The sequence below is a fragment of the Rutilus rutilus genome (genome assembly GCF_951802725.1).
Source record: "Rutilus rutilus genome assembly, chromosome: 17".
Classification (NCBI taxonomy): domain Eukaryota; kingdom Metazoa; phylum Chordata; class Actinopteri; order Cypriniformes; family Leuciscidae; genus Rutilus; species Rutilus rutilus.
Window position 1 is genome coordinate 24326065 of NC_140230.1, and position 15783 is coordinate 24341847.

Genomic DNA, 15783 nt, shown 5'->3' on the forward strand with positions numbered 1-15783 from the left:
AGAAATAGTAATGTATTTAATACATGTGTGATGTGCAAAATATTCTTCAGACTATCAGTCTGAATGTGGTGATAGACGTAGGCCTAAACCAGTTTGAAACCACCATAAGGTCTCAACTCATTTATCAAGGTAAGATAAACATGAACTGAAATCAAATCAAATGAAACAGAAAAAAACTAAAACTTTTATTATTTTAGCCAGTTTCCAAGACATCTGTTGCCTTGATGTATACAAGAGGTAAAACCAAACACTGAAATAAAACTATTTAGTCAAAAACATAAAATTGCTAAAATGTTTACTAAAATCACATTATGATTGTATCTGACGGTGTGGACCCCCTGCATTTGCTATGTGAGTAAAATGGCAGTTGAAAGATGCTAACCATGCTAACTTACTAAAGGTGAGAAGTTGATTTTATATCCTAAAATGTAAATGTTTATCTATTATATGGAGAATGTTCTAGAAATGTAGCACTCTTTTCTCCGACGTATTTTGTTTTGTTGCTCATGTGGAGCTCTGGAAAGTTCATTCATCATTTCTCCTAATGTTTTCCCCCGCTGTGCCTCGATGTTAAACGGGGTCAGCCCTGTATGGGGTTCACTCTCTGATGTACAGAAGAAGAATGAGACGGGTCCCTCTCACTGGCATTAGGCCAGAGTTTGTGCGTATCATCTCACCAGGACATCAACCTTTCCTTTCTGCCTTACTGTTACAATAACATCACGGAAAATTAAACATTCTATGCAAACACAACTTCATTTTATTACAGAAGATAACCATAACGGCCAGGGATAACTCTGAACAGTCTTTGAAAAGGACTTTTATTAAAACTGAAAACAAGTGGATGATTTATAATTAATTGCAACTTAGTGAATTTACTTCAACAACAATTTTTTACTAGATATTAAAAAAAAATGACACAAAAAATACACAGAGAAAACAATATAGCAAGATTAGCTGGATAAGATCAAATATTTTGGCATCTTTGTAAAATCCCTGGCACGGTTTTCTTTCAAACAGTATGTGTGTAAATCAGCTACTACTGTATTTTAAAATAAGCTGTACAATTACGAAGCAAAAATTAAATCTCATCTTTTCGTGTATTTTTATCGTTTCCTGACAGATCCACTCTTCTTTTCCTCTGATTTCTGCTTTTTGACATCTTTCTTTCCCTTTGCTGCCAGATTCTCATAAACATCTTCATTTTTTCTAGAAAAAAAAAAAAAGAAGAAAAAAATCAGTATGACTGATTAGTCACTAACCTGAAGCAATTATTATAACCATCCCAACTTCTAGAGAAACAAACGAGAAGTGCAATGCAATGCTTGGATATGAACATTTTAATTTAAATGCAGTTAGATTTGAATATGTATAAAAGCATACCATTATACTAAGTTGTTTTTAGTAAGTTCTCTCTTTTTTTTCTTTTTTTTGCTGTTTACTGCAGTTTTAATGTTTTTGTCAGCAGCACATAAACCACATAAATGTGAGAAATAGAGACTTGCCAAACATTGTCCAATGAGACAATGATTAGTTCAACTCACGGTGATTTGAACAAGGTCGAGCTGAATCAATACAAGATCTGAGATAAAATGCCCTACTCAATCTATCTTTCTTTTTCAATGGGATATTGCACAACGGTTTATAACTTACAAAAAGCTTGTATAAGCAGAATGGCCGTGTGACAGAGATCTTTGAACCACCTACTTAAGTAGTCATTGGTTCAGGGAAGATATGGGGACGTGAGAAGAATGTTTCCTAACGTCTGTGGGAGTATTTGGAGATACGCTACAATCTGAAGTCTCAGTTGTATACTCACTTTGCAGAGGCTTTGCGACTGGCTTTCTGGTGTTTAGGCTGAATTGAAAGGTTTCCATATTCAGTTTCTGTTTCCTGTAGCAGAAAAAAAAAAAAATCAATAGCAATATTAAATACAACAGATGGGAGAGATAGAGAACTGGATACAAGTCTTATCTTCTTTATTTACAGTGTTGACTTTGATTAGATATCATGGGAACCAAACATTATTAAACACAAACCAATATTATTCATTTACAGTGCAAACTTTATGGCTTCATTTCCCTTTATTTCCTTAATTTCATTTCAAAACCCTCTCACAATGATCCTCAGCCATTTTCTTACCATGACAGCCTTTCGTGTGACCGTAGCCGAATCTATATACTGTAGCACAGCCAAGTAGATGAACTTGTACTGGGCTTCAGTTTGCACCATGCCAGACCGCTGGTCTCGAACCATCTGAATACACTTCTGGATGTCGATGTCACAGTCCAAACCTGACACAGACAACATCTTTAGAAACTTTAGACTATGTTTGATCCAAGATCTATGATAAAGTACCACCCTGAGGTGTCCATGTGAAATGTGGTTGCAACAACTAAAAATAAGCCTATTATAAGACTAAGTATAATGATTTGTGTAAAAAAACAACAAAAAAAAACAGGATTTCGAAGGGAAGCATATTATAATAATAATAATGTGATATTAGCAAACCATATTGTTGATTCTAGAAAGCCTGGGGACATTCACAGGTTATAATGCTTTAATCAATGTGATTGCACTGCATCAACCCTAAGTTGCAATAAAAATGATGAATAATAATGAGTCTCCTGCTGAGAGAGCTGATCTGTGATCAGATTATCATTTTAAATGTCCTGATCTAAAATGAGTTTTGCCATGGCAACGTTCATTATTGTTTTGAGACAAAGATGAATATTGAAACTGTACTGACCCTGTCTCTAGAATGTGTATGTGCTTATTTAAAGTTGTAAACCTCTCATTAAGAGCTGGAATTTATTCAAAACTGCCCAGGATTTCCAGTGACCTGTAAAAACATCTTAAATACACTAATTTCTCCACTGAGTTGAGAATTTATATATTTACGTATTTGGCTGTCACTTATTCAAGGTATTCATTTAATGAGTTTATCCATTCCCTGGGAATCAAACCTATGACCTTTCATGTTATATTCTGATAGAACAGTACCATGAAGGTATTACTGGTAACCAGTCAGTTGACGATAGCCGTTATCTACCATAGTAGGGGAAAAGCCAAAGGCTACCGTCAACTGACTGGTTACCGACATTCTTCATAATATCTTCTTTTTGGTTCAACAGAAGAAAGAAACTCATGCAGGTTTGGAACAACTTGAGGGTGAGTAAATGATGACATAATTTTCATTTTTGGGTGAACTATCCCTGTAAGTGCTTTTCTGAAGGGCACAATGGCTAATATCTTGTAATAGTTGGTGACTGAACTAGCAACCTTCTGGATTCCAGCCTGCTGACTTTAAAGCCTCACAGATATCAGTTTTTACACAGTAAAAAACAGGTTCAAAAACCTCAAAAGAGGGTAAACTCACCTTTAGCATCAATCGAATCTAAAAGCATGTCGATTACCACAATGGTTCCTGTTCGTCCAATACCAGCACTGCCAAAAACACATTGAGCAACAACACATTGAAACGATCTCTTCCAACTTGTAGAGGTCATGAAACACTGAATGTCCTATAGCACGTTACCAAAGAGTAAACAAACTGTTCATTTAAAGATTGTGGGAAGTGAGGGATCATGAGGAGTTCAAGCATGTACTGTGATTACAGTGGTGCTGAAACTCTCTGCTTAAACTTTTTAGCATGCATTACATGTCATGCCAAGAAATGACATGAAATGTAATAAATTGTTTTCTCTGTTATAAAATAAAATAAAATCATCTTAACTTTTTAGAACAATTTGGAGTGATCAGACCAACACAAAAAGATGAATTATGTATTTTCCCAGTTACGGTGTTTGTGAAGCACAAAATAAGTGGCACTTAACCAATGAATGCTGTCCATAAAAAGTCAAGAATATTCAGATGTACACTCTTAAGGCTCGTTCACACCAGGTATGATAACTATAATGATAAGGATAAAGATATATTTCTAAAAGAATAGCAGAGTCCATACCACAACTATTACGATAATGGCACAGAGAAACAATATTATTGGAAATGGAATCACTTTCAGAACGATTTCATCCGGCTGATAAATGATACAAAACATGGACAGCCAATCCGAATCCAACAAACTTAAAGAGCTTGAGCATTTAAAGCGGCTTATAATAAACAGAACAATATCACTTTTGTCGGTGTGGACGCTAATATAGTTATCTTTATAATTAGCGTTCTTGGTGTGAACGGGCCTTTAGAATAAAAGGTTCAACGGGGTTCTATATAGAACCTAGGGTTCTTGACTCAATTTTAAAGAACCCTTTACCAAAAGTTTCTACATAAGAAGGAATGTCTTAAATGATTAATAATACTACTTAAAGGTATAGTGGAGGGTGGATCATCAAGACTATTGGTCCTCCTAGTTGTCAATCATTCTGGTGATGTGTTTACGTAAGGCCGTCGTACGTGCTCGTCCCTAGGTAGTTTTCGCTTTCTGCGCATGCGCACTTTCAGGTGTATATGTGTGGTGAGCTACGGTTTCAGCCATTCATTGAAGCTCGCCGTTCTCACCGGGTTTTTTTCAAAATGTCTGAGGGTCGCAAGAGAAAAAGTGTCTACGAATTGTATGACAAGAAGAGAAAGGCCTCTGAAGAAAGAAACAAGACCAGAGTGTTTTTGGGAGAATATTTCACACGCTGGCGTGCGCTAAAAGCACAGGTTGGGCTTCCCACTGATGCCTCAGTCGCGAAGTTTCTACTCGACAGGTAAAGTTTGGCATGCTATTTGGAGAAATCCATTTAAAATCACTGCTAGTAAAAGTTAATGTAAGCTATGATTAGCGATGCTAGCCCTGGCACAAATCGCGCACCGACAGCAACTTGTAAACAGAGCGTGCACGAGGAGAACTAGGCTCGTGCATGCTCTCTCGTGCACACGTTTAATAGGCGTTCCCTCTCGGGAGCAGGTAGAGTGTTGCGCATGTGCATTTTTTCAAAAAGTGGAGAGGGCGGTTCTTTTCTAAAATTCGGGAAAATCCTCCACTATACCTTTAATAATACTTTCATGTTTAATATGTTATTTAAACATTTTCTAGGGATTAAGTATGTTTATGAGCTGTTTAATTGTTAAAAATAATTAAAACAAAATGAGTTTATTAAAACTAAATCCTTATAATGATCCCATGATGGGAACCCCTAAAAGGTTCTATACATGAAGTGCCTGACAGAATCCTTTAAGCTTCTATATAGAACCTTTTCTTCTAAGAGCGTATGTTTTATGGACATCTGAAATGGCATGGCATCTTGTGCTCATGAAGCCCCCAAGTGGAGGATGATGTTATTGTGAGTAAGTAGTACCTGCAGTGGATGATCATGGGTGCAGATGAGGAGAGTTTGTTCTGTTTGATGTTGACCTGCTCCAGAAAGCTAAGCACTCCACCAGGCTCCTGCGGCACGCCGTGATCCGGCCAGCTCAAATACTGGTAGTGCCAAATGGTCCGAGCTGGCTCTTTCTGGAATCAGAATGGCAAAGAGAGAGAGAGAGAGTCTACATGAAGGAAGAGAATCATCACAATGTGCAGTGCATTCATGCATTTATGCTTCAATGCTAATCAATCGCTTTGTGCCACCTTTCCGGTTTAAGAAACATTTTTTACTTAATTAAAATGATATTGCCAACATAAAAATGTATTAAATTGTACATACTGTACATTTCTTAGTATTTCAAGGCGCTCAAGCTTCAAGAAATAATTTCCTTTGTTTTACATCATGTGTTTTTGTTCTTGAATTTTTAAAAATCCTAAAGTGGTCTCACTTTTTTACCTGTTTATCTAACCATAATGCAATTGTGTTTTTCATAATAGAAAAGCCACATTTTAAAGCCACAATACTGTTTTCTTTACACAGTTTTTATTGGAATCAAATCTATAGCATGAAATGGAATAAAATAAAATAAAATAATCTTCAGTTTTTAAAACAATTTGGAGTGACCAGTCCAAGTCCAACACAAAAAGATTAATCATGGTTTTACCCAGTGACAGTCTTTGAGAAACACAAAATAAGTGGCATTTAAAGCAATCGATCGAAAGCTGAACCTTAAGTGTTGACCTTTTAATCTAACCATAATGCAACTCTATTTGTTAATAACAGAAAAGCCACATTTGAAAACCACAATACTATTTACTTCATCCAGTTTTATTTTTATATTATTGGAATCAAGGTGATGGTATGAGATGCAATGGAACAGAATGACATATAGGGACAGAATCTGGGCCACAGGTGCAGTGCACAGAAATGTGCTCACAGAGGTATTGAAAAGACTCTTTTCTCACCCGGTGCGTAGCTGTGATCTCCATCACTCTGATCTTGTAATCAGTGGCATCCTTCTCATTCAGTAACGTCACTACATATCTGCCTACGTCCTTTGACTCTCCCTCAACAGTAGGCCAGTATGGCACACACTTATTCTGCAGAGGTAACAAAAGATAAACCATGAAACGTTACATTGAACGTTACTTTTTTTTTTAAAGCGAGGCTATAAAGATGTACATTTTTCATTAATAGTTACTACATTTAATAATAATTGAAATAAAAAATACTAAATAAAACAATAATACAATTAATTATTAACCGGATGAATGTTAACTAGTACTAACCCGTCCTTTCTCAACCTCCCTTGTTGTCATGACGATTACTCGTGACTCTTCTTGCCACACCATTTGCCAAAAATCGCCTACAGTCGTTGCGAGGCAGCCTTGACAAGCAATGTAAACTTTCTGGTTATTAATATCCATTAATTTGTTCTGTGAACACAGACGTATAGAAAGAGAGAGAATGATGGAAAAGAGAGGGTGTAAACAAGACATTTTAAAGATGCAATTTGAGAGATTTATGATTATGTTGTGATTTATGTTGTGGACGTACTACAACATAGTTGGCATTGATGTAATCGGAGCCGACAACATTGGGATCACCGCTTTGCAGGATAACCCTGGTGTCATCAACTAAAAGGGGAAGAAATGGGAATATTTATTATTTGTAAATAATAGCAAGATGGCCAAAACTTTGTGGACATCTCTTCAAATATATTATTTACTAAACTTATATTTCATTTATTCATTTTTAAAAGAAATACTGCAGTGTGATCAGATTCATTGCTCACAGGGAAGAATGTTCTTGTATCTGTTTTTGCTTTTGTTTTCTGGTCTCATTCCTTCATCTCTGCTCTTCGTTACCTTAGTTTCCAACTTCTGCAGTGCCTGCAAGCAGAAAAACAGATTTATAGATCAAGAATAGAAGAGACAGTAAGGGAAATTAAGACAGAAAGTACAATTACCACATCCTGCCTGTTGAGAGTGGCTCTTAACAACCGTTTGGCTCCTGTGGTCTAACCTTACTACGACCAGAGATCAGTATGAACGCACTAATTTTAGCAACAGTTGATTAAATTCATTTTGCCATCCGGTACCAAGTGTTATAAGTACAAAAAAGGCTGTAAAAAATGCACAAATTGTCTTTAATCAGACTCATAACTCATGTAGATGATGCTGCTAAAACTGCTTTCGACAAAACACATACCTTCGACTTTGTGTCTTTTTGTCATTTATGTTAAAATGTAACTGCGTTTATAAAGTAATAAATCAGTTATCTCATAAGATCTGATTGCTTTGGCAGAACAAAAAGTGGGTCAAAGGCAAACATGGATTATTTTGAGTGGGAAATAGACCCTCTGTTGTGGCCTAACAGACTACAGGCTGCTGTTAGGTGTGAACGGAATAACTCCAGCCCACAAACCCCCAAAACTACCACTGCGTGGGAATAACATATATATTTTTACCCAGGTAGGACTAATCTTAAAAATAATTAAATTAAATTAAATTAAATTAAATTAAATTAAATTAAATTAAATTAAATTAAATTAAATTAAATTAAATTAAATTTGGTTTGGGTTTTTGTAAATGTGGTTTCTCCTGGGCAAGTTGAACTGTTTAAGATTACATTCAATAACATATTTACGGTCAGCAATAAAATTTGATCATCTTTAAAATCTGTTTAGCTCAAATCACTATTTTTATTTTTGTGTGTGTGTGTGTGTGTGTGTGTGTGTATTTTTCAGGCTGGTCCAACTAATATGCAAGCGTGTTCTAGTATAAAATCAGTTCTTTAAACTGAAAAGCTGGAATTCCATATTAATTCTCCATGTATGTTTGTTTAAACAGCATATATAAAATACAGTTATTTTCCAAATAAATCCCACAAAGAGCACATAAAATGTAGCTGTGATTCTAATGTATGAAGAACTTGGTGGTGAATAACCTTCAAACACGTCACTCACATCAAACTCTTCCCAGAAACCAGCTTTTATCTTTTTATCAGCCCCATCCATGTTCTCTCTCTCTGAGGTTTGGTCGAGCTGCTTTACTCTGCTCTCAATATCAGCTGCGTTCAACCTCGTGGAGTAATAAGGCTGGGGAAAAGAGAGGTGGGTAAACATCATGGGAGAAGAGCAAGACATACATCAAAACACCAGACAGACAGACACAAAGGGCAAATATTAATCACAACATTAAAGGTGCTTCCCACAGTTCTATGTAATTTGCCATTTTGTCACACTATAAAGTACATTGCTCAGTTTCACAGATATTTTCCAGCCGTATCTCTGTTCAGCAGAACAGATGCTCAACATTTAGCCACTATAAAAGTAATAGTAGATCACTATAACAGCAATGTATCCATATGATCACAAATAACAAAATCAGTTTTTCTTACATTGTTTTTATTTTAAAAAGGGTTTTAAAATCAAATCAGTTCAGCCATCTATCTCAACATGTATAATTCAATGTGACCATACCTAGTCAATTCCCACAGTGTTGCAGTTAATACCAGAAGCTGATTGGTTGCTAGTGTTTTTGTTGCACGCTTGCTTGACATTTAAGAGATTTATTTAACACATGTTGGGTATGAACCCCCTGCCCAATATAAATGTTCTTTACCTGTTTGAGATAAACCATTGTCCCAGACAACTCCTCAATACCAGTGCGTTTGAAATGCTCCACGAGGTCTGTCAAATTGTCAAAAATATCTTTACCACCAACTGTGTAGCGGTCATTCTGAAAATAAACATGCATAAGAAATTAATCAGTCACTCTGATTCCACCTAAGGGTAACACGAGGTTCAGTGGCACCTTAACTTGATGCCAAGGACCCCCAAATAATACTTATTATTAAAATATAAAGAATAGACAGCTATGTATTTTTTGACACATTTATACTGTGTGATTTCACTGTAATCAAGATGGATGGATGGATGGATGCTCTCATGTTCACACTGGTGTAGAAAATGTCCAAATATATTTTGCCTTAATCTTGCAAAGCATATTGGTTTTTATTAATTATTTTGCTTGAAAAGTTTGCTTATGCTATTCTTATTAAAAATGAATAAAGAACGGTCATTCAGAATTTACTTTTATTGTACAACCTGTGAGAATGTTCTATCATTAAACCTAATACCATCACCAAAATGGCGACACAGAAAGCTTTCTGTGTCTTTAAATCAGATTTAAAAACAGAAGCTGTCCATTGGCAAGGGCTTACAACTTCTTGGATAAACTAGGGTTAACAGGCTGGTTTAAGACGTTTTAGGCCTTAACTGCATTGTTTGGTTCTCTGAGCTTCACAGAACACTGTTTGTTCTGTTAATCAGCTCACAGGGCAACAATGCAACGATGGCATTTTGTGCTCTTTGAACCTCACTAATGCACATACACATACGCACATACCAGTGGAATAAATTAACAATCGACAGGCAGTACGCTGACCTGATTTTCCCTCGGTCATAATCTTCTACCATTCATTTAAACAGCACAACAATAGTGCTTATTTAGAGCCCCGAGAGGGGCATGACCACCCCCGCTACCATCCAACGCGCTCATGACTCAAAGTCCAGTCGCGTTTTTCAGGTAAGTGCAAATGTGTGTATTGATGTCAAACTGTGTGTACCATATGTTTAAAAATACTATACTGTGCATATGCTTAAGTATGTCAAACATGCATATGGAAGTCTGTGTGAATGTGTACAAATGTCATTCTGTGTGTACGTGTATGTATTTCATGTTATGCACGTACAACTTTTTTTAGTATTTTTGTTGTTTGCTGAATTTATGAAAATAATTCCACTCAAACAACGTGTTGTTGATAAAGATGCTAAGATCTATACAAAAGTACATATTCAGCTAAATATTTTAGGATTTACCATCTAAATAAGCCATGTGTACAGTGCCCTCCGGAAGTATGTAAACTGTCTAAGTGAGAGGTTTTTAACAATATCAGCATAAATCATATTTAATTTGTGATGGCTTTGCATTGAAAAGGGTAAATATATAAAATCATTAAATAAAAAAAATTATTCATAACAGAAAATACTTGAGCTATTTATAAATTAGCTATTTGTATTGCAAATAGTATTTAATCATTTATTGCTAATCCTAATTAATAAGGATTTATGTTGATATTGTCCAAAACCCCACTTTGAAACCTTTTCAAGAGGAACTAATTATTAGACTTGAAACAAGCTTATGAAGTAACATATTCTATTTTCACGTTCATTATAGGTAATGCAGAACACTGACCTCTTTTGACTCACAACAATCATACGTGTATGAGCACATGCACTTACGTTGCACATGATCTTGATATGGGAGACCTTCCTACCAACACTGCTCATATCACCGGTGAGAGCAGACAGGACAAAGTCTCCTGGTTTAGAGAGCGACTCCCTAACCAGGAACGTCCCGGGCTCATCGCGCTCACGGAGCAGCTTTTCAGCGTTTGGACCCGACAGGTGGCCATGGTACCACCTGAAGATACAAATGCAAAAGGGAAAAAAGTCATTGTGAAGTTTAGATTCCTGTACAGTACTAGATGTTCTTACGATAGAAACTTTTAATAGTAAAACATAGAGGATATCCTGCAAACATGGTTCAAAGGAATGTACATCTCTGACACAAATAAACCAGACAGTCAAGGTATTTAAAGTATGACAGTGCCTAAAAATACGAATAAAATAAAACTAGGGCGAATGCAGCTGCACCACAAACCACTGCAGCCATAAACAAAAACAAAAACACACACGGCTGAACATTTATGTCACGTATGCATTTCTAGTTTGCGTATATATTTATTAGCAATTCTAGATCGTGACGCAAAAGAATGGTGGTCCTCACGCTCTAGCATACTAAAATGTGTACTAACAATTGGACTCAGTTCTCAATTTCTACATCTCAGCTTCCTGTACTGCGGTCGGAAAATTTTCTGATGACAAGATTTCTTGACTCGAGACTTTGGTGTATTTTTAGCTTGTCCTTCCTTCTCTGTTCTCTTGAGAGAGAGAGAGAGAAAACGCTTGCTAAATCGCCCTTCTGGGGGTTCTTCCATGATTGCTCTGTGTCAACTACAACCGGTGTTTTAATTTGTATGATTTTGATCCTTCTTAATAATTATAATGAAAAAAATAGTTATTACATTTTCAAATAAAATGAATAATTATTTTTAAAAAAAAGGAAATTATTATATTTTTAAATAAAATGATATTTATGATAAACATAACCACTAATATATCTATCTATCTATCTATCTATCTATATATCTATATATACGTATTCTCTGATTCTTAAGTTCTCTGTCTTTGCTAAAATTATACATAATACTAAAAGTAACGCCTAAGAGCGACTGGACACATTTCAACTAGACATCTCTCTTATTATTAAGACACTATGTCATGCAAAAAGACGCCTTTTTGTTTATAATCAGCAATAATATTTTCAGTGCATCTCAGTCCTTTATGAAGGCATCTAGATCTCTGCTCTTTTATGTTTTCAATTTAAGACTGGACTTGTTATCAATGCAACTAACTCTGGCATTAAACATTTCACAAGTTCACTCGTACATGCAATCAGATATGGTAATGTATGGTAACGCATGTATATTTGGCGTGTTGTCCGAGGGGAGGGTTTGGCCTGAACCCAGAGTACTCCTGCCATCCTTGATTGGGACAGGAACCAGCCAAGAGTGAGGCATTGGGATGGCGGTGGGATGCTGCAAAACTGTCATGGGACAGAGGTGAGGGAACGCTATAGGCCTATATACAGGCCTTTTCTCGCAGATGGATTACCTGAACGTGCTCTTCCCGAACTTTGTTAAATAAACTTCATTTAATAATTTATGTGAGTCTCAAATGTATTTACATTACACAATCTGTCATTGCAAATTCTCTTCCAACTCTATCACAACTGACGTGATAGACTTGAGAATATCGTCTCTCACCACATAGAAACAGCATCATGCAGACACAGACTAGTATGTATTGTGAGTCTTTGGTGACTATTTTCTACTTTTGAAAGACAATTATGATGAAATAGCATTACAAATTCTGCACTTTTCAGAAATGAAGCCCCTTTATACGTGAGAAGACACGCTCATCCTAACTAAGAAACCGTGGTTATACCGTGGTTATACATAGCTGTTATAAATTTCCTCTGTAAACTCATAATAAGGTCACTTAAAAGGGGATAATTTGCCCTTACAATGAAAGTCAGTGGGGTCCAAATTTATTTTTGGGCCCCACTGGCTTTCATTGTATGGACAAAAACAGTAGAATTCTTCCTCAAACTTAAATTTTTGTGTTGTGCAGAAGAAAGTAAGTCATAGGGCCGGTTCACACAGCACGCATTTTTGCTGTCAAAAAACATGAGATGCAGGTCAGGGGAACGACTGAAAGTGCAAGGTTTAGAGATGTTTTTTTTTAAAAGTTGAACTTCTTTTAACTTGAGTGTCGTGTTTTAGAACGCTGTGTCATGCAAGACGACGCAAAATACGCAAGTTAGCGCAACAGTTAAAGATGTCCGTGTATGCGTTTACATTGAAAAACAATGGAAAAGTAGCGCAGTGGAATGGAAAAATGTGTTCGGTGTGGATGTGACCTCGGTATGCATGTTCTCTGTCCGTTAAACAACAACATCCATCAAAGAGTTATCATCAGCATGACCAAAAAAGAGAAAAATAGACAGAAGGGTGGGGGACAGAGAGTGAAGAGAGACAGTAGAGAGATGAAGGAAGGGCTGAATGGGTCTGGTCACTGTTTGCAAATGTGTCAAAACTAAAGTTTCCAACCGCAGTTGAGAAGAGGAAGTCAGACACATGGCAGAGGGAGGCGTAGAATGTGTCTGCAATTCAAGGTGCTTCAACATGAAATAAGGAGCTTAAATTAAATTCAGTGACCAAGATGGTGACACTTCAGGATCACAAAGGCCACAATGAATTGTGGGATTCAAAATCTAATTTGAACCTGGAAATAAACACATTTTAGCATTTAACAACATTATGAATGAATAAGAAAAAGACTTTGCACATTTCCAAGTCACTAATCAAATTTGTGACATTGATAATGTGAGGATATTTGCACAGCTGGTCAGGTGGTCTTGCTTTTATTGAAGTACAAGATGTTCTTTGGATCAATGTGGACAGTATAATTTGAAGAGCTCTGAGCTCATGCAACTCGAGTGCTACTGTCAAATCAAAAAAGGGACGAACTAAATACAACGATACTCTGAAATTCAATTTAACTTTTGACTCAAATTGGTATGCTGGTAATAATATAATATAAAATTTTATTGGAATTTGAATTTGTAATTGAAAAAAAGTATTTAGTTAAAAGAATGCAAAATAAAAAAATTCTAGCAGTCTCATACAAATATTTACTTTAATTTGTTACATTTATAAATTATTTATAATGATTATAATTTAATAAATAATTCACTTTACCTTACACTGCATTAATCATTAGATTAATGATCATTAGATTAATCAGCTGTATTTTTTGTTCAGCCAATCTTAAATTTTTTTACATTCAGTCACTTTTTTCTGTCTGATACTGTATATGTATGTTAAAAAAAAAATAATCTGAAACCTTTCACCCCTTAAGTGTTTTTTTTTTTTTTTTTTTTGGCACCATAAAAATAATTTGTGCACACACACAAAAGAAAAAGAGACAGACAGAGGAAAAAAATATACAGATAAGGTGCATTTTCCAGTGCTTGTCATTCATGCACCTACAGTACACGTGTATCCTAACCAGACGCGATGCGATAAGATTCCAGTGACAAATAATTTCTGTCCACACTGGACGCGACGCGACTGCGAGATGCGTCAAAATCATGGTCAAAATCAATCAAAACCATCGTGTGGGCGGAGTCTCGCGGCAAGTGCATAGCTTATCTTGGCGGCACTCGCAAGAAAATGGATAAGTAGGCAACATAATCAAATTCACAAATATTACACCATTTAAGTATTATTAAAAAAAAATACATAGGCTGGGTTACTAAAACAATCTTTGTCAAAGAATACACTTTTGTTCACCGTTTGAACGTTCTTGTTTCCATTTGTTTAATTTCAAGATCTGAGGTTAATTATCGATTGTTGCTTTTACAGCTACAAAGCCGGGAGCACTAAATGATATTCAAAGTCACATTGCATGCTTTTAAAATTAAATAAAGCACATAAACAGTATCTGAGATGATCACCATTGCCACAATTTGTGTTTGTTGTTCCAGCCGCGACGTCGCAGAAAAATAGAAACGTTTCTAAAATAGAATCGTCGCGTGTCGCCGTCGTGGCTGACAAAAACTCGAAATAACATGGAAAAGATACATTTTTTATCGCGCGTCGCGTCGCGTCTAGTAGCAATACTGATACAGGATGTTGTGTAAGCAGGATCAACTGATACAACTGGCTACTGTATTAAGTTCTTAAATTGTGTGGTCAGAAGCTGCAGCAGCAGACTGATTTAGAATATGTAAATTAGGTGTAACCGTAAAGCAAAAGAGACCATGTTAAATGATTTATACTTGCTGATCATGGTAACACATCTCTTGCCAAATTAAGTGAATCTGCTGCTGTTGGGAATTTCAACTCTTTATTTATAAAGATTAATGTCAGCGGTGGAAGAAATGTTGGAGGTTTATATCAAGTTTTGTTCCTCAGTTTCTGATGTAACTGAAAGTAGAATGTGGAAGACTTCCATTGTGAGATAAAATGACAGATCATGTGACGCTTTTACCAAATCAATACATCAACAGCAGGGACAAACTCCTCTTAGAGACATTTTGTCTTATTGCACAATTTTACAGTGGCAATATCACAGACTTCCAGAAACTGCATACATGTGGATCATTCCACTCCATAACAATTTTTCCACTAATTTGCCATTAATATTTTGCCATGTAGCAACCAGTGTTGGGGAAGCTACCAGTCAAGCTTCGATTTGCTTGTGTTTTTAAATAGTTAAACTACAGACAAACTACTACTAATGTGTCTAATTTTTGTTTACATGCTAACAAAAGTGGCTAACTACACAACTTAAATGTAATTAGCTTCTATTTGTTAGTATCTTGGTGTAATGTAGCTAAAAAGCAATACATGCTATTTGAAGTAGGTAGCCACACTAGTTACTAACACAAAAAGCTAAATACATTGAAGCTATATTGTTAACAATTTTTTGTTAGCTTGTAGTGCAGCTAGTATAGTATTTATCTGGCAAAAAAAAAAAAATAATCAGTTGAAGCTTTCAGTTAGCATGACAGCATTCGAACAGATACATTTACATAAAATACCATTGCTAAACTACAAAACTACCAAACACCTCTCCAAAAGTGAAAAACAACACAATTTCCTTCACTGATAACAACACTGTATATTAGTTGTAAAATATAAAATATGTAAATTCTTAGCCTTATTAGGAAAATGACTGCATTTCCCTGTCTTAGATATTCCTTAAAAAGACCAG

At 35.8% G+C, this 15783-nt stretch overlaps 1 protein-coding gene across 3 annotated transcripts in view; it reads right to left on the reverse strand.

Annotated features, from left to right (window-relative positions):
• Positions 1-161: 161 nt before the first annotated feature.
• The window catches only part of ptpn6 (protein tyrosine phosphatase non-receptor type 6), a gene marked incomplete at its 5' end in the record, with an annotated part of 21999 nt that continues 6377 nt past the window's right edge, over positions 162-15783 (reverse strand). For all 3 annotated transcript variants that reach the window (XM_084386150.1, XM_084386149.1, XM_084386148.1), the window contains 12 exons: positions 162-1209; positions 1820-1893; positions 2143-2294; positions 3380-3447; positions 5304-5458; positions 6278-6412; positions 6602-6748; positions 6870-6949; positions 7108-7204; positions 8281-8412; positions 8939-9055; positions 10621-10801. In XM_084386150.1, coding sequence (XP_084242276.1) covers positions 1107-1209; positions 1820-1893; positions 2143-2294; positions 3380-3447; positions 5304-5458; positions 6278-6412; positions 6602-6748; positions 6870-6949; positions 7108-7204; positions 8281-8412; positions 8939-9055; positions 10621-10801 — 1441 coding nt within the window. In that variant the 3' untranslated portion in view covers positions 162-1106. The remainder of the gene's footprint in view (positions 1210-1819; positions 1894-2142; positions 2295-3379; positions 3448-5303; positions 5459-6277; positions 6413-6601; positions 6749-6869; positions 6950-7107; positions 7205-8280; positions 8413-8938; positions 9056-10620; positions 10802-15783) is intronic.